The sequence below is a fragment of the Salvelinus sp. IW2-2015 genome, linkage group LG1 (genome assembly GCF_002910315.2).
Source record: "Salvelinus sp. IW2-2015 linkage group LG1, ASM291031v2, whole genome shotgun sequence".
Classification (NCBI taxonomy): Eukaryota; Metazoa; Chordata; class Actinopteri; order Salmoniformes; family Salmonidae; genus Salvelinus; species Salvelinus sp. IW2-2015.
In genome coordinates, this window is record NC_036838.1 from 15,828,361 (window position 1) to 15,850,790 (window position 22,430).

General features: G+C 45.5%; 1 protein-coding gene across 1 annotated transcript; it reads left to right on the forward strand.

Moving 5' to 3' along the window:
• The first annotated feature begins 421 nt into the window (after positions 1-421).
• LOC111961035 (NFX1-type zinc finger-containing protein 1) lies at positions 422-21,471 on the forward strand. Its single transcript, XM_023983193.3, has 15 exons — positions 422-592; positions 1,933-2,026; positions 2,119-3,380; positions 3,568-3,854; positions 4,190-4,428; positions 5,897-6,022; positions 6,231-6,379; positions 6,598-6,741; positions 9,309-9,426; positions 9,798-10,027; positions 10,246-10,385; positions 10,910-11,210; positions 17,262-17,372; positions 17,506-17,601; positions 17,820-21,471. The coding sequence occupies exons 2-15, from the start codon at positions 1,957-1,959 to the stop codon at positions 20,208-20,210; spliced, it is 5,664 nt and encodes a 1,887-aa protein (XP_023838961.3). The 5' UTR covers positions 422-592; positions 1,933-1,956; the 3' UTR covers positions 20,211-21,471.
• Positions 21,472-22,430: the final 959 nt, after the last annotated feature.

Here is a 22,430-nt window from a genome sequence, read left to right on the forward strand (position 1 = left end):
TAATAATATAAATGTCCAATACATACAATAGACTGACTGGAAATGTGATTTCCCACAGTCAAAGTCCTGCACAGGACAGTTGTGTTGTGTGAGTGTCACTGAGTAGTCTGATACCCCATTTCATGGTTTCAACATCCATAGATTAGGCTGTACAGACAGTGCTTATAAGTATGGCCCCATAGCCATTCTAAAGTCTAATACATCGACAGTGTGATTTCAACTGCATTTTTTTTGTTGTTGTGTCAAATTAACTAAATATTGTCTCTTGTTGGATTTATTTAACATCATTATGACCTTGTTTAGCATTATTTACTTCAAATATGGCATGATTCCACTATTTGTATCCATTTGATTCACTTTCAAATGGGGGACTTTTATTTCGAAGGCGACCTGCAAATTCCACTATTGTGGTTTATCCTTATTGTGGCTAGCTTCACATGGGTGAATTCACCAACACTGACCAGCAGAGAAGGACTAAACTGATCATTACTGTCAACCAGACAAGGACAACTGAAATCCACATATTAAAACGTTTGATGTAGTCTGAAAATTGGGACAGGAATCACAAAAACAATCACAAGTTCATAACAAGGTATGTTTTTCCTTTTACATCGCTTTGTTTTATCGAACGCTCTAGAATAGAAAATGTATCAGGCGACCACACTTTCGGCTCTAGTAAATAACGAGTAAATATATTGAATAAAAATATAAACGCAACATTCAACAATGTCCGGTTTTACTGAGTTACAGTTCATATAAGGCAATCAGTCAATTGAAATAAATGCACGAGGCCCTAATCTATGGATTTCACATGACTGGGCAGGGGCGCAGCCATGGTTGGGCCTGGTAGGGCATAGGCCCACCCACATGGGAGCCAGACCCACCCAATCAGAAGGAGTTTTTCCCCACAAAAGTACTTTATTACAGACAGAAATACTCCTCAGTTTCATCAGCTGTCCGGTAGTCTGGTCTCAGACAATCCCGCAGGTGAAGAAGCCGCATGTGGAGGTCCTGGGCTGGAGTGGTTACACGTGGTCTGCGGTTGTGAAGCCGGTTGGACATACTGCCAAATTCTCTAAAACGACGTTGGAGACGGCGAATGGTAGAGAAATTAACATTCAATTCTCTGACGAGAGCGCCGGTGGAAATTCCTGCAGTCAAGCATGCCTATTGCACGCACCCTCAACTCGAGACATCTGTGGCATTGTGTTTTGTGACAAAACTGCACATTTTAGAATGGCCTTTTATTGTCCACCACAAGGTGCACCTGTGTAATGATCATGCTGTTAAATCAGCTTATTTATATGCCACACCTGTCAGGTGGATGGATTATCTTGGCAAAGGATAAATGCTCACTAACAGGGATGTAAACAAATTTGTGCACAACATTTTAGGGAAATAAGCTTTTTGTAGGTATGGAACATTTCTGGCATCATTTATTTCCGCTCATGAAACATGGGGACCAACACTTTACATGTTGCGTTTATATTTTTCTTCAGTGCACAAAATTGTATGTAATATCACAGTCACTTGGTTTACACACTTGGCAAAAAAGAAAATATTTCAAAATTAGCAAAGGATTCACAATTTGCATCATTGCATAACTGTCATAAAAAGACAGTCCATGCTAAAACTGACATTTTGAGGGTGAAATCGTCACCTTCGGTTTCGAAGGTATACAGATTTAGTTTGATAACAGACTGTTACATTGTATCATGTATCCAAGTGATGTAATTTCTGTAGAAATGAAACCAATGCCATTTCAATGTAATCTCTTGTTGTATCCATTAGATGGCACACGTCATCCACCACAATATAAAATAACCATGCATAAATATCAAGTTTGCCTCTGTTTTGGAATCCATTTGAAGAAATTGTAAATTCCATTGTTATAAACATTCAAATAGTTTTGGGTTTCATTACTTGTCTTAGAGGACCAATAGTAAGTCATCCTGAATGGATCCCCCAAACAGAGGGGGGCAACGGAGAGGTAGAGGAGGAGCTAACCATGTCGATCACAGAAGAGGTAAGGAGATTTCTTTTTTCTTTTGGACAAGCAAAACATGATTGGCATTTCCTTCTTTAGATTGATATAGATTTCCCTGTTGTTTGCCTCAGGTGCTGAGGCTGGTCAGAGAGAAGAGGAAGGGATAGCCAACCAAGGGAGAGGGGGAAGAGGTAGGGGGGCCAGGGAAGAGAGGAGAGGGGTTAATGGGGGGAACCCGAGGGAGGATAGGAGAGAGCGAGATGACAGAGCAGGGAAGGGAAGAGGAAGAGCAGGGGAGGATGCCAGGGGTAGGGGTGGTCGAGCGGGAGGAGGAGGAGGAAGGGAGATAGTGGGAGGCAGAGAAAATAGAGGGGGAGGGAGAGGCAGAGGAGGAGTGAGGGGGCGAGGTAGAGGAAGGGGTGGTAGAGGAAGAGGGGGAGGGAGAGGAATATCTATAGACGGTGGCACCCCTCAGGTTCATCCAATGGATTACCCAACCTTGGAGGAGCTGTCAGGGAAAGACCCTTCAGATGTAGCCATCGCTCTGGCCTCTATGAACCATGAACTGCAAGCTCTCCTCGACGAGAGAGAGATGCGACAGGACCTTGTTCAGCTTCTCTGCCAAGTATTATGCAAGGCCTTCTTGTCCAAAACCATCCGCCAAACCGTACAGTACTTGACTGGCTTAATCAAGGATTCCGGATTCTTCCGAACCATCCTGCCCCATTACGTGATGGGAATGGGATCCGAGTTTGACCACACTCGCCGGGAACAATACCCCCGGCACTTGGACAACATCATGACCCTTCTCTCCAAGGTGCTCAGCGTCTTCCCAGCTAGCTCTATAAAGGGCGTGTCCATGATAGTTGCCCTCTTCAGACCAGTCATCAAGAGCCTGCAAGGCGAGGGGGTGGACGTCCTGGAGCAGACGGAGGAGAACCTGGATAGGATCCAGGGCCTGGTCGAGCACCTCCAGGAGAGAGCCAGGGAGGGCACCCTGAGGTCTGACAACTACTCCTTCATCACCCCCCAGGAAGATGCCCCACCCGGGGAGGCCGACTTCAGGACCCTGCCAATCTACCCCATCCCCAAAGAGTTCCACCAGGACCAGAGATCCTACCTCAGGCCCAACCTCATCTCCCAACGCTACGCCAGCGGACTGCTCTACCTGGACACGCACTTCCGGCTCATGCGAGAGGACTTTGTGAGGCCTCTTCGAGAGGGCATCCAGCAGCTGATTCAGAGCCAGCAGGACCTGGGCAATAAAGACATCCCTTTGAGAAAGTGCCGCTTTGATGACATCAGAGTGTACTTTGACACTCGACTGGTGGTTCCATTGTGCACCCCGTCTGGTTTGGCCTATAAGGTCCAGTTTGACTCCCATCCTCTTAAGGTCAGTGAGTTTAATTCAGAGTATTTGAATAGAAAAATGATAACTTACCAACATTGTGTAGTTATATAACTTAAAATATAGTGAGATTATACAATACTCTTTGAAATTACATTAATACATACAATGTCTATCCATATCTGAAGAGTGTATTCAAATATATGTTCATGTTCTTCTCTGTCCCGCACAGTTTGTCCGCTGGCAAAACTCCAAGCGGCTGATATACGGCTCCCTGCTCTGCATGTCCTGTGACAACTTTGACACCTTCCTGTTTGCTACTGTGTCGGACCGGGACCCCAAGGAGCTAGAGAAGGGCTTTGTCCAGCTCAGTTTCTTAGGGGAGAGCAGGCGAGCCCTGGCCGGAGTGGAGGCCCACCAATCGTTCCTCATGGTGGAGACCACAGCCTACTTTGAGGCCTACCGCTACGTCCTCGAAGGGCTGCAGGAGCTGGAGGTGGAGGATCTGCCCTTTCAGAGGTCGGTGAACTGTCTGTCTGTCGTTCTTAATTTCAGCAATTAGCTTGTGAATGCACCAGTGTTGTTGATGCTATGACATAGAGAGTCGGCTAATCAGCTTTGGGACAAGCTTAAGACAAAATGTTGGGTTTTCATCATGCTTTTCTGACAATGAGAATTGCAGATTGTATTGATACAGTTCCATGCTTCTGATCTTAAAGTGCTTAACATGGTTTGTGAGTGACTTAATTCTTCCACCAGCTGCTAGATGAATTTGGCTGAAATTATGTTCACCACATGTCAATTCTTGTAATGAAGAATGACATTCGTGATTTATGACGACATGTAAATTACAGGTATATAGTGGAATGCAGCTCAGACGTCAAACCTCCTGCCTACCTGCCCAGGGCAGATACGTATGACCTGTCTGCTATTGCAGTGCCTGAGTTTAAGAGCAGTATCAAGAGCTTCCACACCCTGGATCCTGAAGCCTGGCCCCCCATGGAGCAGCTGGGATTGGACGAGTCTCAGATGAGAGCCCTTCAGCTCGCACTCACCAAGGAGCTGGCTATCATCCAGGGACCCCCAGGCACAGGTGGAATACATTTTGAATAAGTCATACATATTGAATAGATCATGTTTACGTACATGTACAGTACCGGTCAAAAGTTTGGACACACCTACTCATTCAAGGGTTTTTATTTATTATTTTTTTAACTATTTTCTACATTGTAGAATAATAGGGAAGACATCAAAACTATGAAATAACACATATGGAAACATGTAGTAACCAACAAAGTGTTAAATCAAAATATGTTTTATATTTTAGATTCTTCAAAGTAACTACCCTTTGCCTTGACAGTTTTGCACACTCTTGGCATTCTCTCAACCAGCTTCATGTGGAATGCTTATCCAACAGTCTTCAAGGAGTTCCCACATATACTGAGCACTTATTGGCTGCTTTTCCTTCACTCTGCGGTCTAACTCATCCCAAACCATCTCAATTAGGTTGAGGTTAGGTGATTGTGGAGGCCAGGTCATCTGATGCAGCACTCCATCACTCTCCTTCTTGGTCAAATAGCCCTTACACAGCCTGGAGGTGTGTTGGGTCATTGTCACGTTGAAAAACAAGTCCCACTAAGCGCAAACCAGATGGGATGGCGTATCGCTGCAGAATGCTGTGGTAGCCATGTTGGTTAAGTGTGCCGTGAATTCTAAATAAATCACAGTGTCACCAGCAAAGCACCCCCACACCATTATGCCTTTTCCTCCATGCATCACGGTGGAAACCACATATGCAGAGATCAACCATCCACCAACTCTGCGTCGTACAAAGACATGGCGGTTGGAACCAAAAATCTCACATTTGGACTCATCAGACCAAAGCACAGATTTCCACCGGTCTAATGTCCATTGCTCATGTATCTTGGCCAAAGCAAGTCTCTTTTTATTGTTGTCCTTTAGTAGTGGTTTCTTTGCAGCAATTCGACCATGAATGCCTGACTCACGCAGTCTCCTCTGAACAGTTGATGTTGAGATGTGTCTGTTATTTGAACTCTGAAGCATTTATTTGGGCTGCAGATTCTGAGGCTGGTAACTAATGAACTTATCCTCTGCAACAGAGGTAACTCTGGGTCTTCCTTTCCTGTGGCGGTCCTCATGAGAGCCAGTTTCATCATAGTGCTTGATGGTTTTTACGACTGCACTTGAGGAAACGTTCAAAGTTCTTGAAATGTTCCGTATTGACTGACCTTCGTGTCTTAAAGTAATGATGGACTCTCGCTTCTCTTTGCTTATTTGAGCTGTTTCTGTCATAATATGGACTTGGTCTTTTACCACTGTTATTATTCCACAATGTAGAAAAGATTCAAAATAAATAAAAACCCTTGAATGAGTACGTGTGGCCAAACTGTTGACTGGTACTGTATACACATAAAAATGTCCAGGCCAAAAGCTGAGAAATTGTGCCACGTTGCTTCATGTAACGTAGTCTTTAGTGCAACAGCTCTGCAGGAGTGTAACACTTTTAGACATTTGTTTTCTTTCCTTACTCATAATCCCAGGGAAGACCTACACAGGACTAAAGATCGCCCAGGCTCTGCTTACCAATCAGGAGATGGGGAGAGGTTTCACCTCGCCCATGCTGGTGGTTTGTTACACCAACCACGCTCTGGACCAGTTCCTAGAAGGTAGTCCTCCTTTTTTCTGGATGCAATGCACACACCTCACGCTACTTTTGCTTCTCAAATTAAGTTATTTTCCACCTCAAGCCATTCTTGAAGAATTTCAGATGCTACATACCATAATTTGGTGTTTGACCAAAGATAATTCTGAAGGGCACTTTTGTTGTTGTATGTATGACCACCTTTTTAATTTGTTAAACAATGCGCACCATAGGCATCCACAAGTTTTTACCAGACGGTATTGTGAGAGTGGGTGGGCAAAGCAACAGTGAGGTCCTGAAGCGTTTCACGCTGAGGGAGCTGAAAAGCTCCCATTACTTCCGCCGCAACCTACCGCAACATCTTCGCCGTGCCAACAGTGAGGTGAGGCCCAACTTGAAACCTGAAAGTTACACTGACCAATATGTGAACATTTCAGAAATAGTCTTTAAATGTAAATTGTAAATGTAGCTATTGAAGTGAATGTAGCTCAGCTTTCATTTTTTGTCAGGAATGTAACAGTCAGGTTGGCTATCTTTTGGGAAAAGTCAACCAGCGAAATAATATCACATAGTGATGTTCAGAATATTGTTTCCCCTCAGATCTATGATGCATTGCGGACAGAAGAGACTAAGATCCAAACTCAGTCTGTGCAGCTGGAGTGCAGTCTTCGGGGCGTCCTAAGGGAGCAGTACCTCCAAAAGTTCATCTCAGAGAAACACTGGGATAGCCTGACGCTACAGCCAGTGAGTCTTTGATAGCCTCTCTGTCCGACCTTTATAATTACAACTATCAGGCTGGTGACTACTTCTACGACTATAACTAATAGTTCCATCCCCACAGCTACTACTAGAACTATGTACCCGCAATCGCGCGCATGTTGATTTTGTCCACCCACACCAGACGCGATCAGGACACGCAGGTTGAAATATCAGAACGAACTTTGAACCAGCTATATTAATTTGGGGACAGGTCGAAAAGCCTTAAACATTTATGGCAATTTAGCTAGCTAGCTTGCTGTTGCTAGCTAATTTGTCCTGTGATATAAACATTGGGTTGTTATTTTACCTGAAATGCACAAGGTCCTCTACTCCAACAATTAATCCACAGATAAAATGGTAAAACGAGTTTGTTTCTAGTAATCCCTCCTTCAGGCTTCTTCTTTCGACTTCATATGGCGGTTGGCAACCAACGTTAAGGTGCATTACTACCACCAACTGGACTGGAGTGTGGGCCTCAGTTCATCTTTCAATCACCCACGTGGGTATATGCTCCTAAAAACCAATGAGGAGATGGGAGAAGCGGGACTTGCAGCGCATCAAGTGTCACAAATATAACCAACTTCGATTTTAGCACCTGGCTATGCAGACGCGTGTGAACAGTATGGGTGCAACGATTGAAAAACATGTATGTGTACTTTTATTTTGCAATGCAAAATGTGGTCAGCATGTAAATGACTACTGACCCGTAGCACTCACGTCTGTAGCCATGAAGTGCTTTGAAAGGCTGGTTATGGCTCACATTAACACCATCATCTCAGAGACCCTAGACCCACTTCAATTTGCATACCGCCCCAACAGATCCACAGATGACACAATCTCTATTGCACTCAACACTGCCCTTTCTCACCTGGACAAAAAGAACACCTAAGGGAGAATGCTGTTCATTGACTACAGCTCAGCGTTCAACACCATAGTGCCCTCAAAGCTCATCATTAAGCTAAGGACCCTGGGACTAAACACCTCCCTCTGCAACTGGATCCTGGTCTTCCTGACGGGCCGTCCTCAGGTGGTAAGGGTAGGCAACAACACATCCGCCACGCTGATCCTCAACACGGGCTTAGTCCCCTCCTGTACTTCCTGTTCACACATGACTGTGTGGCCAAGCACAACTCCAACACCATCATTAAGTTTGCCGACGACACAACAGTGGCAGGCCTGATCACCAACAACAGTAAGACAGCCTATAGGGAGGAGGTCAGAGATCTGGAAGTGTGATGCCAGGGCAACAACCTCTCCCTCAATGTGATAAAGACAAAGGAGATGATCGTGGACTACAGGAAAAGGATGGCCGAGCACTCCCCCATTCTCATCGAACGGGGCTGTAGTGGAGCAGGTTTAGAGCTTCAAGTTCCTTCGTGTACACATCACCAACAAACTATCATGGTCCAAACACACCAGTCGTGAAGAGGGCACGACAATGCTTATTCCCCCTGAGGAGAATGAAAAGATTTGTCCTGGGTCCTCAGATCCTCAAATAGTTCTACAGCTGCACCATCAAGAGCATCCTGACTGTTTGCATCACTGCCTGGTATGACGACTGCTTGGCCTCTGACCGCAAGGCGCTACAGAGGGTAGTGTGTACGGCCCTGTACATCACTGGGGCCAAGCTTCCTGCTATCCAGGACCTCTATACCAGGCAGTGTCAGAGGAAGGCCCTAAAAATTGCCAGACTCAAGCCACCGTAGTCATAGACTGTTCTCTCTGCTACTGCACGGCAAGCAGTACCGGAGTGCCAAATCTAGGTCCAAAAGGCTTCTAAACAGCTTCTAACCCCAAGCCATACGACTGCTGAACAGCTAATCAAAGGGCTACTCGGACTATTTGAATTGACCCCCCCCTTTTTTACGCTGCTGCTACTAGCTGTTTATTATCTATACATAGTCACTTTACCCCTACCTACATGTACATATTACTTCAATTACCTCAACTAACCTGTACCCCCACATTGACTCGGTACCGGTACCCCCTGTATATAGCCTCCTTATTGTTATTTTAGTGTTGCTCTTTTATTTTTTACATTTTACATTTACATTTACATTTAAGTCATTTAGCAGACGCTCTTATCCAGAGCGACTTACAAATTGGTGCATTCACCTTATGAAATCCAGTGGAACAACCACTTTACAATAGTGCATCCATTCTGGATGTGTGGACTCTCAGTCTGCCAGACAGATGGAGACTGTACCGGTAATACTCCTGCATCTTTTACTTTAGCTTATTTAGTAAATATTTGTTCTTAACTATTATTTTTTCTTAACTGCATTGTTGTTTAAGGGCTTGTAAGTAAGCATTTCACGGTAAGGTCTACACTTGTTGTGTTCTGCGCATGTGACAAATACAATTTTATTTGATGTTATCGTCGGATAGGACAACTAATATGAGTACGCTAACCCCAACTCCCTCTACAAGGCTTGAGATTCAAAAAGTAGGTCTGGCATTCCCAGAAAAGCTTTATGAAACGATGTTGAACTGTGATAATCTGTCATTGGCCAGAGAGGAGACAATACTTACTATTCATATGTAATCCTCAGGCACTGGATGGCTTTGAGGGCTGTGGTGGGAAGAAGCCGTCTCTTGTTATGGAGTGGCTGGGATTAGGTTTCACTGTCTTCCAGCAGAGGACGCCACATCCTCAAAATTGCAATGCAGGTGAGAAGCCACTGCAGTACCACAGAGAGTGGACAAGACAACATGATCAGACAGATAATAAACGGAACAGGTGCAGAGAAATGCTTCTCTTTGTGGGATTGTATGTAGCTATTAACACAAGCATTTCGCTGCTTCTGCGATAACATCTACAAAACTGTGTAGGCGACCAATAAACTTTATTGATTTTATTTGATATTATTTAGTCTCTTTGAACTCTTTTTTGTTTCATTTAAAACTCCCTTTGATCCTAACTGAAACTATATGGGGGAAAAAAGAGTTCAGTGCTCATTTTCATGTTGAGACAACTCCTAGGAAGTTAGAAACTCTGGTCCTCACTCCTCACCCATTTTCACCTCTCTATTTGATAATAGATGGGGAAATGGACGAAGCTGAAGAGGAAGAGGACGACCTGATCGAGATAGCGGAGGAGGCAGACCTGATCCAGGCGGAACGCTTTGTAGAAGCCTCAAACATGCATCATGGTCGGGATGAAGATCTTAGAAAGACGGAGGAGACAGTCAGAGATATGGCGGAACTGATGCTGGCCATGAACCTGGAGAACACTGAGATACAGGCAGAGCAGAGTGAAGAAGGCTGGGAGGTGAGAACCAATAATTAACCTTGATCCAACAATATAACCAAAAGACATTGCATCATAAATCATGTGAATCATAAACCAACTGAGCTGCTTATTGATTTAAAATGACAACCTCCTGCTCTAAAGTATTTAGCTTAGGAGTATTGTAGAAAGACAGGTGCTGAGTTAAAGTGTTGTTAAAGTTATTTGAAAAGCCTGCGTGTCTCTCTGTATGTGCGCAGATGCAGCGGGTACAGAAGAGGAAGATGAAACATCGTATTAGGAGGGAGCTGGGCAGGAGCTCAGCCGTGAGTGAGGATGAGGAGGACACCATTCTGGATGTGTGGACTCTCAGTCTGCCAGACAGATGGAGACTGTACCGGTAATACTCCACCTCATCCCCTAGGCAACAGCATTCTGCGAGAGCGTTTATTCCCATTGAGCATAATTATGTCAACTAATTACAGAGAAAATGTATGCACTGATCCCCTCACCTCAAAGGCAAGATTTTGCTCTATAAAACGTTCTGTCACCGTGGCAATGTAACTGTGCTTAGCTTGTGAATGCATAGTCATCATGGCCACACAGGTGTGCACTTGGCTTGATCTAACTGGGGAAAAGACTAGTGCAAGGCTCAGTTGTGTGCCGGCCAAAAAGCTATCTTGGATTAAACCCAAAAATGTAATGTTAAGTCACAGCTTCAGCCTGTTTGATTGACTCTGCTCAATGCATTATTACGAATCTCAGATATTCTGATTTTGATTGTGCTGTATGAGGATGTCTGGTAAACACACGTGTTCTATGGGTTTTATATCATTCTTATGACATACTTATTTGGACTCGATAAGTGGTCTTGCAGTGAAATTCTACTCAATGACGTAATCTACTGCTGCTCTGTGTCTGCAGGTTATGGGTGAGGCGTTACCGGACTGAGCTGCGTATGCGAGCCCAGCAGGCGGAGCAGGACTATCAGGACGCAGCCGAGCGTCTGGCTGAGATTCGTTTCCTTGAGGACTTATATGTCCTGAAGGATGCCAAGGTCATCGGCATGACGACTACGGGGGCTGCTAGATGCCGCAAAGCTTTGCAGGAAGTGAGTCCCCGCCTGGTGATCGTGGAAGAGGCGGCGGAGGTACTGGAGGCCCACACCATCACCACTCTGAGCAAGGCTTGCCAGCATCTCATCCTCATTGGAGACCACCAACAGGTACAGGACACTCATTGGTCAGGCATGGTCAACTTCCTCTTAAAGATTTCACTGTTATTCCAGTAAATCCAGGAATTCAACTGGACATCGTGCTTGAACATTTTTCAAGTTCCTAATGTAAACTGGGCTTTTTTTAAAAATTGAAAGTCCATGGTCATTTTCATTTCTTAATTGGCTGGGATTGAAATGCAATCAACTTCCAACTCTGCGTGGAGTTCACCCAGCTATAAGGTCTTACATAACTTGACTTAATTCCCTTTAGCTCTGAGTGAATACAGTGTTGTCAGTAAGTATTCACACCCCTTGACTTTTTCCATATTTTGTTGTGTTACAGCCTGGATTTAAAATTGATTAAATATACATTTTGTGTCACTGGCCTACACAATATACCCCATAATGTCAAAGTGGAATTACGTATTCAACCACTTTGTTATGGCAAGCCTAACTAAGTTCAGGAGTAATAATTTGCTTAACAAGTCACATAAGTTGCATGGACTCTGTGTGCAATCATAGTGTGTAACATGATTTTTGAATGAGTACCTCATCTCTGTAACCCACACATACAATGATCTGTAAGATCCCTCAGTCGAGCAGTGAATTCCACTGCCTCGTAAAGAAAAAGTACCTATTGGTAGATGGGTAGTGCTGAACAATTTTCTTTTTTTAAACAACTAATTGATCAACATCAGTTCATTCCATTTAGTTAATATTTTTTCTGTGAGCTCAATGTGCACGTTGCACAGAGATAAATCAGATCCAGTAGGAAGTTGTAGTTTCCAACAGGCCAATATTCTACATAGTATTCACATAAAACGTGGAAATGAACTACAGTGACCATAATTCATTGTGCATCTACTTATCGGTATATAGACGGTATATAGAGAGCAGCTGTTGCTTTGCGAGGTACACTACGTGGCCAAAAGTATGTGGACATCCGCTCGTCGAACATCTCATTCCAAAATCATGGACATTAATATGGAGTTGGTCCCCTCTTTGCTACTACTGTATAACAGCCTCCATTCTTCTGGGAAGGCTTTCCACTAGATGTTGGAACATTGCTGCGGGGACTTGCTTCCATTCAGCCACAAGCGCATTAGTGAGGTCGGCACTGCAGTTGGGCAATTAGGCCTGGCTCTCAGTCGGCGTTCCAATTAATCCCAAAGGTTTTTGATGGGGTTGAGGTCAGGGCTCTGTGCAGGCCAGTCAAGTTCTTCCACACCACTCTCTACAAGCCATTTCTGTATTGACCACGCTTTGTGCACGGGGGCATTGTCATGCTGAAACAGGAAAGGGCCTACCCCAAACTGTTGCCACAAAGTTGGAAGCACAGAATTGTCTAGAATATCATTGTATGCTGTAGCGTTAAGATTTCCCTTCACTGGAACTAAGGGGCCTAGCCTGAAGCATGAAAAACAGCCCCAGACCATTATTCCTCCTCCACCAAACTTTACAGTTGGCACTATGCATTCGGGCAGGTAGCGTTCTCCTGGCATCCGCCAAACCCACATTCGTCCATCGGACTGCCAGATTCATTCCAGAGAACGCGTTTCCACTGCTCCAGAGTCCAATGGCGGCGAGCTTTACACCAATCCAGCTGATGCTTTGCATTGCGCATGGTGATTTTAGGCTTGTGTGTGGCTGCTTGGCCATGGAAACAAATTTTATGAAGTTTCCGACGAAATGTTGTCCCGGTCCTGTTCTATGTGCTTGTGTGGCCTACCATTTCTCGGCTGAGCCGTTATTGCTCCTAGACGTTTCCACTTACATTTACATTTACATTTAAGTCATTTAGCAGACGCTCTTATCCAGAGCGACTTACAAATTGGTGCATTCACCTTATGATATCCAGTGGAACAACCACTTTACAATAGTGCATCTAACTCTTTTAAGGGGGAGGGGGGGGGTTAGGAGGATTACTTTATCCTATCCTAGGTATTCCTTAAAGAGGTGGGGTTTCAGGTGTCTCCGGAAGGTGGTGATTGACTCCGGCTGACCTGGCGTCGTGAGGGAGTTTGTTCCACCATTGGGGTAGAGAAGCGAACAGTTTTGACTGGGCTGAGCGGGAACTGTACTCCCTCAGAGTAGGGAGGCGAGCAGGCCAGAGGTGGATGAACGCAGTGCCCTTGTTTGGGTGTAGGGCCTGATCAGAGCCTGAAGGTACGGAGGTGCCGTTCCCCTACAGCTCCGTAGGCAAGCACCATGGTCTTGTAGCGGATGCGAGCTTCAACTGGAAGATGGAGAGAGCGGAGGAGCGGGGTGAGTGAGAGAATTTGGGAAGGTTGACACCAGACGGGCTGCCGGGTTCTGGATGAGTTTGTAGGGGTTTAATGGCACAGGCAGGGAGCCCAGCCAGCAGCGAGTTGCAGTAATCCAGACGGGAGATGACAAGTGCCTGGATTAGACCTGCGCCGCTTCCTGTGTGAGGCAGGGTCGTACTCTGCGAATGTTGTAGAGCATGAACCTACAGGAACGGGTCACCGCCTTGATTTGAGTTGAGAACGACAGGGGTGGTTGTCCAGGATCACGCCAAGGTTCTAGCGCTCTGGGAGGAGGACACAATGGAGTTGTCAACCGTGATGGCGAGATCATGGAACGGGCAGTCTTCCCCGGGAGGAAGAGCAGCTCCGTCTTGCCGAGGTTCAGCTTGAGGTGGTGATCGTAATCCACACTGATATGTCTGCCAGACATGCAGAGATGCGATTCGCCACCTGGTTATCAGAGGGGGGAAAGGAGAAGATTAATTTGTGTCGTCTGCATAGCAATGATAGGAGAGGCCATGTGAGGATATGACAGAGCCAAGTGACTTGGTGTATAGCGAGAATAGGAGAGGGCCTAGAACAGAGCCTGGGGGACACCAGTGGTGAGAGCACGTGGTGCGGAGACAGATTCTCGCCACGCCCACCTGGTAGGAGCGACCTGCAGGTAGGACGCAATCCAAGCGTGGGCCGCGCCGGAGATGCCCAGCTCGGAGAGGGTGGAGAGGAGGATCTGATGGTTCACAGTATCAAAGGCAGCCGATAGGTCTAGAAGGATGAGAGCAGAGGAGAGAGAGTTAGCTTTAGCAGTGCGGAGCGCCTCCGTGACACAGAGAAGCGAGTCTCAGTTGAATGACTAGTCTTGAACACTGACTGATTTGGATCAAGAAGGTCATTCTGAGAGAGATAGCAGGAGAGCTGGCCAAGGACGGCACGTTCAAGAAGTTTTGGAGAGAAAAGAAAGAAGGGATACTGGTCTGTAGTTGTTGACATCGGAGGGATCGAGTGTAGGTTTTTTTAGAAGGGTGCAACTCTCGCTCTCTTGAAGACGGAAGGGACGTAGCCAGCGGCAAGGATGAGTTTGATGAGCGAGGTGAGGTAAGGGAGAAGGTCTCCGGAAATGGTCTGGAGAAGAGGGAGGGGATAGGGTCAAGCGGGCAGGTTGTTGGCGCGGCCGCCGTCACAAGACGCAAGATTTCATCTGGAGAGAGAGGGAGAAAGAGGTCAAAGCACAGGTAGGGCAGTGTGAGCAGAACCAGCGGTGTCGTTTGACTTAGCAAAGAGGATCGGATGTCGTCGACCTTCTTTTCAAAAATGGTTGACGAAGTCATCTGCAGAGAGGGAGGAGGGGGAGGGGGGAGGAGGATTCAGGAGGGAGGAGAAGGTGGCAAAGAGCTTCCTAGGTTAGAGGAGATGCTTGGAATTTAGAGTGGTGAAAGTGGCTTAGCAGCAGAACAGAAGAGGAGAATGTAAGAGGAGGGAGTGAAAGGATGCCAGGTCCGCAGGGAGGCGAGTTTTCCTCAATTTCCGCTCGGCTGCCCGGAGCCTGTTCTGTGAGCTCGCAGTGAGTCGTCGAGCCACGGAGCAGGAGGGGAGGACCGAGCCGGCCTGGAGGATAGGGGACATAGAGAGTCAAAGGATGCAGAAAGGGAGGAGAGGAGGGTTGAGAGGCAGAATCAGGAGATAGGTTGGAGAAGGTTTGAGCAGAGGGAAGAGATGAATAGGATGGAAGAGGAGAGAGTAGCGGGGGAGAGAGAGCGAAGGTTGGGACGGCGCGATACCATCCGAGTAGGGGCAGTGTGGGAAGTGTTAGATGAGAGCGAGAGGGAAAAGGATACAAGGTAGTGGTCGGAGACTTGGAGGGGAGTTGCAGTGAGATTAGTGGAAGAACAGCATCTAGTAAAGATGAGGTCAAGCGTATTGCCTGCCTGCCCGTACACTTCACAATAACAGCACGTACAGTTGACCGGGGCAGCTCTAGCAGGGCAGAAATTTGACCAACTGACTTGTTGGAAAGGTGGCATCCTATGACTGTGCCATGTTGAAAGTCACTGAGGTCTCCAATAAGGCCATTCTCCTGTCAATGTTTGTCTATGGAGATTGCATGGCTGCGTGCTTGATTTTATACACCTGTCAGCAATGGGTGTGGATGATATAGCTGAATCCACTAATTTGAAGGGGTGTCCTTTTGGAGATGCTTTTGGAGATGTAGCGTATCTCTACCTGAAAGTACATAAAAGTATGCCTTATTTACTTTGAAGAACTCCAGAATAGTGATTTTGTCAGACAGCATAGGCAGCAGCTCAATAGAGATGTGATGATGACTTGGAATAAAATAATAAAGTCATCAAATAAAACAAATGAAATATAAGCAACTGAAATATTTTAGTAAAGTAATGTTAATAAGTGATAAGCAGTAATAGGCAATCACTACCATCAACACAAGGCCAAATCGACACTGGAGTTGCTTACCACGAAGACAGTGAATGTTCCTGAGTGGCCAAATTACAGTTGACTTAAATCTGCTTGAAAATCTATGGCAAAAAAAATTATTGTCGTCGAGCAATGATCAACAACTAATTGGACAGAGCTTAAAGAATTTTTTGAATAATAATTGGGCAAATGTTGCATTATCCAGGTGTGGAAAGCTCATAGAGATTTACCCAGAAAGACACAGCTGTAATCGCTGTCAACGGTGCTTCTACAAAGTATTGACTCAGGGGTGGGAGACCCATGAGGCGGGGTCATGTTTTGGAGGACGCATGGCTCTCGACCTTCGCCTCTCCCGAGTCCGTACTGGAGTTGCTGCGATGGGACAAGACTGTAACTACCAATTGGATATTACAAAATTGGTGAGAAAAAGGGGTAAAACGTACCCCTAAAAATAAAAAATATACCAAAATTTTACTCAGAGTTTATTTGCCAATACACTGAGTATACAAAACATGACATAGACTGACCTGGTGAATCCAGGTTGAAGCTATGATTCCTTATTGTCACTTGTTAAATCCACTTCAATCAGTGTAAATGAAGGGTAGGAGACAGGTTAAAGAAGGATTTTTAAGCCTTGAGACAATTGAGACATGGTTTGTGTATGTGTGCCATTCAGAAGGTGAATGGGCAAGACAAAAGATTTAAGTGCCTTTGAACGGGGAATGGTAGTATTTATATATATTTATATTTATATATTTATATTTATATATATTTATATTTATATATATTTTTATATATTTTAGTCATTTAGTAGTAGGTGCTAGGCGGACCAGTTTGTGTCAAGAACTGCAACGCTGCTGTTTTTTTAATGCTCAACAGCTTCCCGTGTGTATCAAGAATGGTCCACCACCCAAAGGACATCCAGCCAAACTGACACAACTGTGGGAAGCATTGGAGCCAACATGGGCCAGCATCCTTGTGGAACGCTTTCGAAACCTTTTAGAGTCCATGCCCTGACGAATTGAGGCTGTTCTGAGGGAAAAAGGGGATGGGGGGTGCAACTCAATAATAGGAAGGTGTTCCTAAAGCTTGGTATACTCAGTGTATATTTCCCATACTCTTTACTTTATTACATTTATTCGACAAGGACAATGCACATTAAAAACAAAATTTCTGCAAATGTTTCAGGTTTAGTCGAAAGCCTAATATTCATCTGTAGTGAGCAGCATATTAAAAACAGTGATCTCCTCGACTCTATTGTCTGTTTATATTGTCTAAAACTGTTGAAATGAGGTGGTCCATGCCATCCTCTCTTGAGGTTCAGGGGTACTTATGTAGCTTGCAACCTCCATTGTCCCCCTAGCTCCGGCCCAGTGCAACAGTGTTTGACCTGGCCAAGAACTTCAGTCTTGAAGTGTCCATGTTTGAGAGGCTGATCAAGATGGACATTCCGTATGTCAGACTTAACTATCAGGTATGTGTGGGAATCTTAAGGGAAGTTTATATGGACAAACCAGATAAACCAATTACCCTTGTTCTTCATTCCTTGTTCTTCACTTCATTCCATATCCATTGACCAATCTTCTCACTGGGTCTATCCTACACAGCATCGTATGAGGCCAGACATTGCCCGTCTCCTGGTCCCTCACATCTACTCTGAGCTGGAGAACCACCCCTCAGTGATGGACTTTGAGAATGTTAAGGTAAATTAATGCATACATAAATGAATGCATACATAGATTTTTGACATGGTATTTTCCCCCCTAGCAGGAGTACATTTGAAGCTGTTTATCAATGAATTTCCCCATGTGGTCAATTCAATGTACCATTAATAAAGCATGATAAACCGTCCATATGTGTAGGCTTTAGAAGTTAGTTGCGGCCCAATATACATTGTATTCAACCCCCTGTTGTATTGCAGGGGCTTCACTCAAACATGTTCTTTGTGGAGCATAATTATCATGAAGAGGAGATCAAGGATGGAAAAAGTCACCAGAACCGCCACGAGGCCCTCTTCGTGGTGGCGCTGTGTCGCTACCTCCTGTTACAGGACTACCAGCCGTTCCAGATCACCATCCTCACCACTTACACAGGCCAACTCCACTGTCTGCGCAACCTCATGCCAGCCAAAGAGTTCAATGGGGTCAAAGTTCATGTTGTTGACAAATATCAAGGGGAGGAGAATGATATTGTCCTGCTGTCCCTGGTTCGAAGTAACAAACAGGGGAAGATGGGTTTCTTGAACATCCCCAACCGTGTCTGTGTAGCCCTGTCAAGGGCTAAGAAGGGCCTCTACTGCATTGGAAACATGGACATGTTGGGAAAGGTCAAGCTTTGGAGCAACATCCTGCACACTCTGCGAGAGAAAGACCAAGTGGGCCCTGCAATGACTTTGTGCTGCCAGAACCACCCTGAGCGACACATTAAAGTGTCCTGCGGAGACGACTTCAAACAAGCTCCCGAGGGAGGCTGCAACCTGCCCTGCGAGTTCCGCTTGAACTGTGGTCACGTGTGCTCCAGTGCCTGCCACCCGTACGACCAAGAGCACAAAAAGTACACATGCAACAAGAAGTGCCAGAAGGTCCTTTGTGAGCTGGGGCATCGATGCCAACGTCAGTGCTACCAGGAGTGCCCTACTGACTGCCTTAAGCGGGTAGAAAAGATTGTACCACAGTGCCAGCACAAGCAGATGGTGCCCTGTCACCAGGCTCCGGAGAAGTTTGTGTGCCAGGAGCCCTGTCAGCAGAAGCTCATGTGTGGGCATCCATGTGTCTTGGTGTGTGGGGAGTCCTGCACCACCACCTGCATGGTGATGGTCACATTGGAGCTCAAATGTGGACACAAGCAAGAAGATCCCTGTCATTATAAGAGATCTACCATACAGCCAGAATGCAGGACACATTGCAAACAGATGCTGAAGTGTGGCCACCCCTGTCCTGGTTCCTGCCAGAGGTGCCACCAGGGCCGCTTCCACATGGGCTGTCTCCACCAATGTGATCGCCTCCTAGTCTGCTCCCATAAATGTCGGGAGCCCTGTACACGTGGATGCCCACCCTGTCAAATGCGCTGTGAGAATCGCTGCATCCATAGTGTCTGTATGAAGCCATGCGGCCAGCTCTGTGCCCCCTGCATAGAGCCTTGTGCCTGGAAGTGCCCTCATCAGCGCTGCAGCAAGCTTTGCCATGAGCCTTGTGACCGTCCACCATGCACCCAACCCTGTACCAAAACCTTGCACTGTGGGCACCCATGCATCGGCCTGTGTGGAGACCCCTGCCCCAACAAGTGTCGTGTTTGCCACCACGAGGAGGTAACAGAGATCTTCTTTGGTACGGAGGACGATGTTGAGGCCTGTTTCATTCAGCTAGAGGACTGCGGACACTTGTTTGAGTCCACGTCCATGGACACATACATGGGAATGGATGAGAACCAGCAGGCTACCGGTATAAAGTTGAAGGAGTGCCCCAAGTGTCGCACACCCATCCGCAGGAATCTCCGGTACGGGGCTCATGTCAACCGGAGTCTGGTGGAAATTGAAAAAGTGAAGGAGAAGATTAATGGAACACAGTCAGATATTGAGGCACAGAAGGTGGTCCTTAAGCAGCAATGGACTGACAAGGAGAACTTGCTAAGGTACCTACCTATGGAGTACATACAGATCAGAGATACACTGAGAGCCTCCGACCTCACAGCAAAGGAACTATGGATCACTGAGAACAAGATGGCCTTACTTGAGAGACTGAACAAGCTGCTGAAGATTCGTAGAGGGCACATGTCAAGCGTAGAAACCTTTTACTTTGACGAGAAGGTTCCGGAGTTCCTGAGGTGGCTGATGGATCATCACCAAAAGTTCTCAGAGCAGCAGGCATCTGATCTACAGAGCGAGCTACAGAGGCTCTCCTTTTTGGCAGAGCTTAACGCCCGCTGCAAGATGGCTAATGGAACAGGCCGTCGGGTCCACGTTCAGGCTGAGGTCACAGCCATGAGGAAGGTTCTGGAGAGAATGCAGCCATTCACTCAGCAAGACAAGGACTTGGTAAAGCAGGCACTTAAAGAACTGGATAAAAAGCTACCAAGCACTGGCCTGGGGATCACTGATGAAGAAAGGATGATGATTGTTAAAGCTATCAACCTGAGTGTTGGACACTGGTACAAGTGTCCCAACAATCACATCTACGCCATCGGAGAATGTGGACGGGCCATGGAGCATAGCAACTGCCCAGAATGCAAGGCTACGATTGGTGGAGCAAGCCATGTTCTAGTCAGTGGCAACAGAGTGGCATCAGAGATGGATGGGGCGCAAGAGGCTGTGTGATCTGAAGTCAATAATGTGCTGAACTTTGATCTGGTGCACCTTGATGATTAAAAACAGATTGTTTTCAGTTTAATTGTGACTTTTCATAACTGATGTGACAGTTATCACAATTGGCACTCCAGAAAGCATAGCCGTATTAACTGATATATTTAATTCTGAAATTACAGTAAATGATTCATTGAATGTGATGAAATGAATCTGCTTCGCGAAGTATAATACATATTCATTTTTATTTCACAGAGGTGATGTTTAATAATGTCACCCCAGAGTGCAATACTGAAATTATATGTGACTTTTTTCTACTGTATCTGTGAGATCTTGAAAGTTGAAAATGAACGATTGATCAAAAAAAAATCATTACACACTGTACAATAATGAATTATGCAAACGATTAGACTGGATTTTTATGTGTGACGATGGGCCTACATTTTTAGACAACTGAGTGTTTTTTTCCCCCCGTCGCACCAATGGATGGCAGCAGTGTATTGTTCATTTAACAAAGAGTTGGCTTGATACTTGCAATGTTGGCCTTTTACACAAATGTAATACAATTATCTGAGATGATCCAATATGTTTGCAAAACGATTTTCTAACACACACATTCACACATGAATCATTCAGCTGACTCAGTTCATATAATATGATAAAGGGGCTGAAAAACAACTCTGGCATGAAAAGAGAACACTGTAAAAGTAGGTAATATTCACACACTTGTGCACAAACCAAGTGTTCAGGATACAAAGTGCTGGATACTGTATGTATTTTGGGGGATCCCATATGATTTTTTCTACTGTCTGCAACTTGATATGGGAAATTGCTGTTATTTGAATAGCACTGGGAAAAGAGCAGAGATGAGATGTGGGCAGGGTGAGCATCCACAACATCCTTGCATGGAGTAGATTAGGGTTGGTGTCTCCCATTTTGACCTGGTTAATTATGGAGGTAAACTGCAACTCCACTTTGTGTCTTGGACGTTGGCCATTTATTTAAATTAGGATAGGCCTACTTTATGTATTAGTTGAATACATTTTGAACATTTTGTTAACTGAGTTATAGCGTATATGACCCTAACCTGTAAGTGATGGTCAGGTGATTAGGTGGCAGGGCGGAGGGGTATGACTTGGTGTGGAACCATCCAGAGACAACCCTTACTCCCTAGGCACTTAAGGCACTGGCAGATCAGATCAGTGTAAGCAATATATAATGAACAATGGTCCAATGTTTCATGAGCTGAAATAAAAGATCCCAGAAATGTTCCATATACACAAAAAGCTTATTTCTCTCAAATTGTGGGCACAAATTTGTTTACATCCCTGTTAATGAGCATTTCTCCTTTGCCAAGATAATCCATCCACCTGACATGTGTAGAATATCAAAAAGCTGATTAAACAGCATGGTAATTACACAGGTGCACCTTGTGCTGGATACAATAAAAGGCCACTCTAAAATGTGCAGTTTTGTCATACAACACAATGCCAAACGCCTCAAGTTTTGAGGGAGAGTGCAATTGGCATGCTGACTGCAGGAATGTCCATCAGAGCTGTTGCCAGAGAATGTAGTGTTCATTTCTCTACCATAAGTTGTGTCTCTGTCGTTTTAGAGAATTTTTCAGTACATCAAACCGGCCTCACAACCGCAGACCACGTGTAACCACGCCAGCCTAGGACCTCCACATCCGGCTTCTTCACCTGCAGGGTCGTCTGAGACCAGCCACCCGGACAGCTGATGAACTTGTGGGTTTGCAAAACTGAAGAATTTCTGCACACACTGTCAGAAACCATCTCAGGGAAGCCCATCTGCATTCTTGCCGTCCTCACCAGGGTCTTGACCTGACTGCAGTTTGGCATCGTAACTGACTTCAGTGGACAAATGATCACCTTCAATGGCCAATTTCGCAAGAATCTGTACACAATTCCTGGAAGCTGAAAATGTCCCAGTTCTTCCACGGCCTGCATACTCACCAGACATGTTACCCTTTGAGCATGTTTGGGATGCTCTGGATCATTTCAGCTTGATCAACATTTCAGCCTGATCAACTCTATGTGAAGGAGATGTGTCGCACTGCATTAGGCAAATGTTGGTCACACCAGATACTGACTGGTTTTCTGATCCATGCCCCTACCTTTTTTGTTCAGGTATCTGTGACCACAGATGCATATCTGTATTCCCAGTCATGCCAAATCCTTAGATTAGGCCATCATTTATTTATTTAAATTGACT

Excerpts from the sequence above, each read along its gene's own strand:
- LOC111961035 (XM_023983193.3), top strand. The coding sequence starts at position 1,957 with ATGGATCCCCCAAACAGAGGGGGGCAACGGAGAGGTAGAGGAGGAGCT. Across the intron at positions 6,023-6,230 it reads TCTGGACCAGTTCCTAGAAG|GCATCCACAAGTTTTTACCA; the intron begins GTAGTCCTCCTT and ends TGCGCACCATAG. Across the intron at positions 9,427-9,797 it reads TCCTCAAAATTGCAATGCAG|ATGGGGAAATGGACGAAGCT; the intron begins GTGAGAAGCCAC and ends ATTTGATAATAG.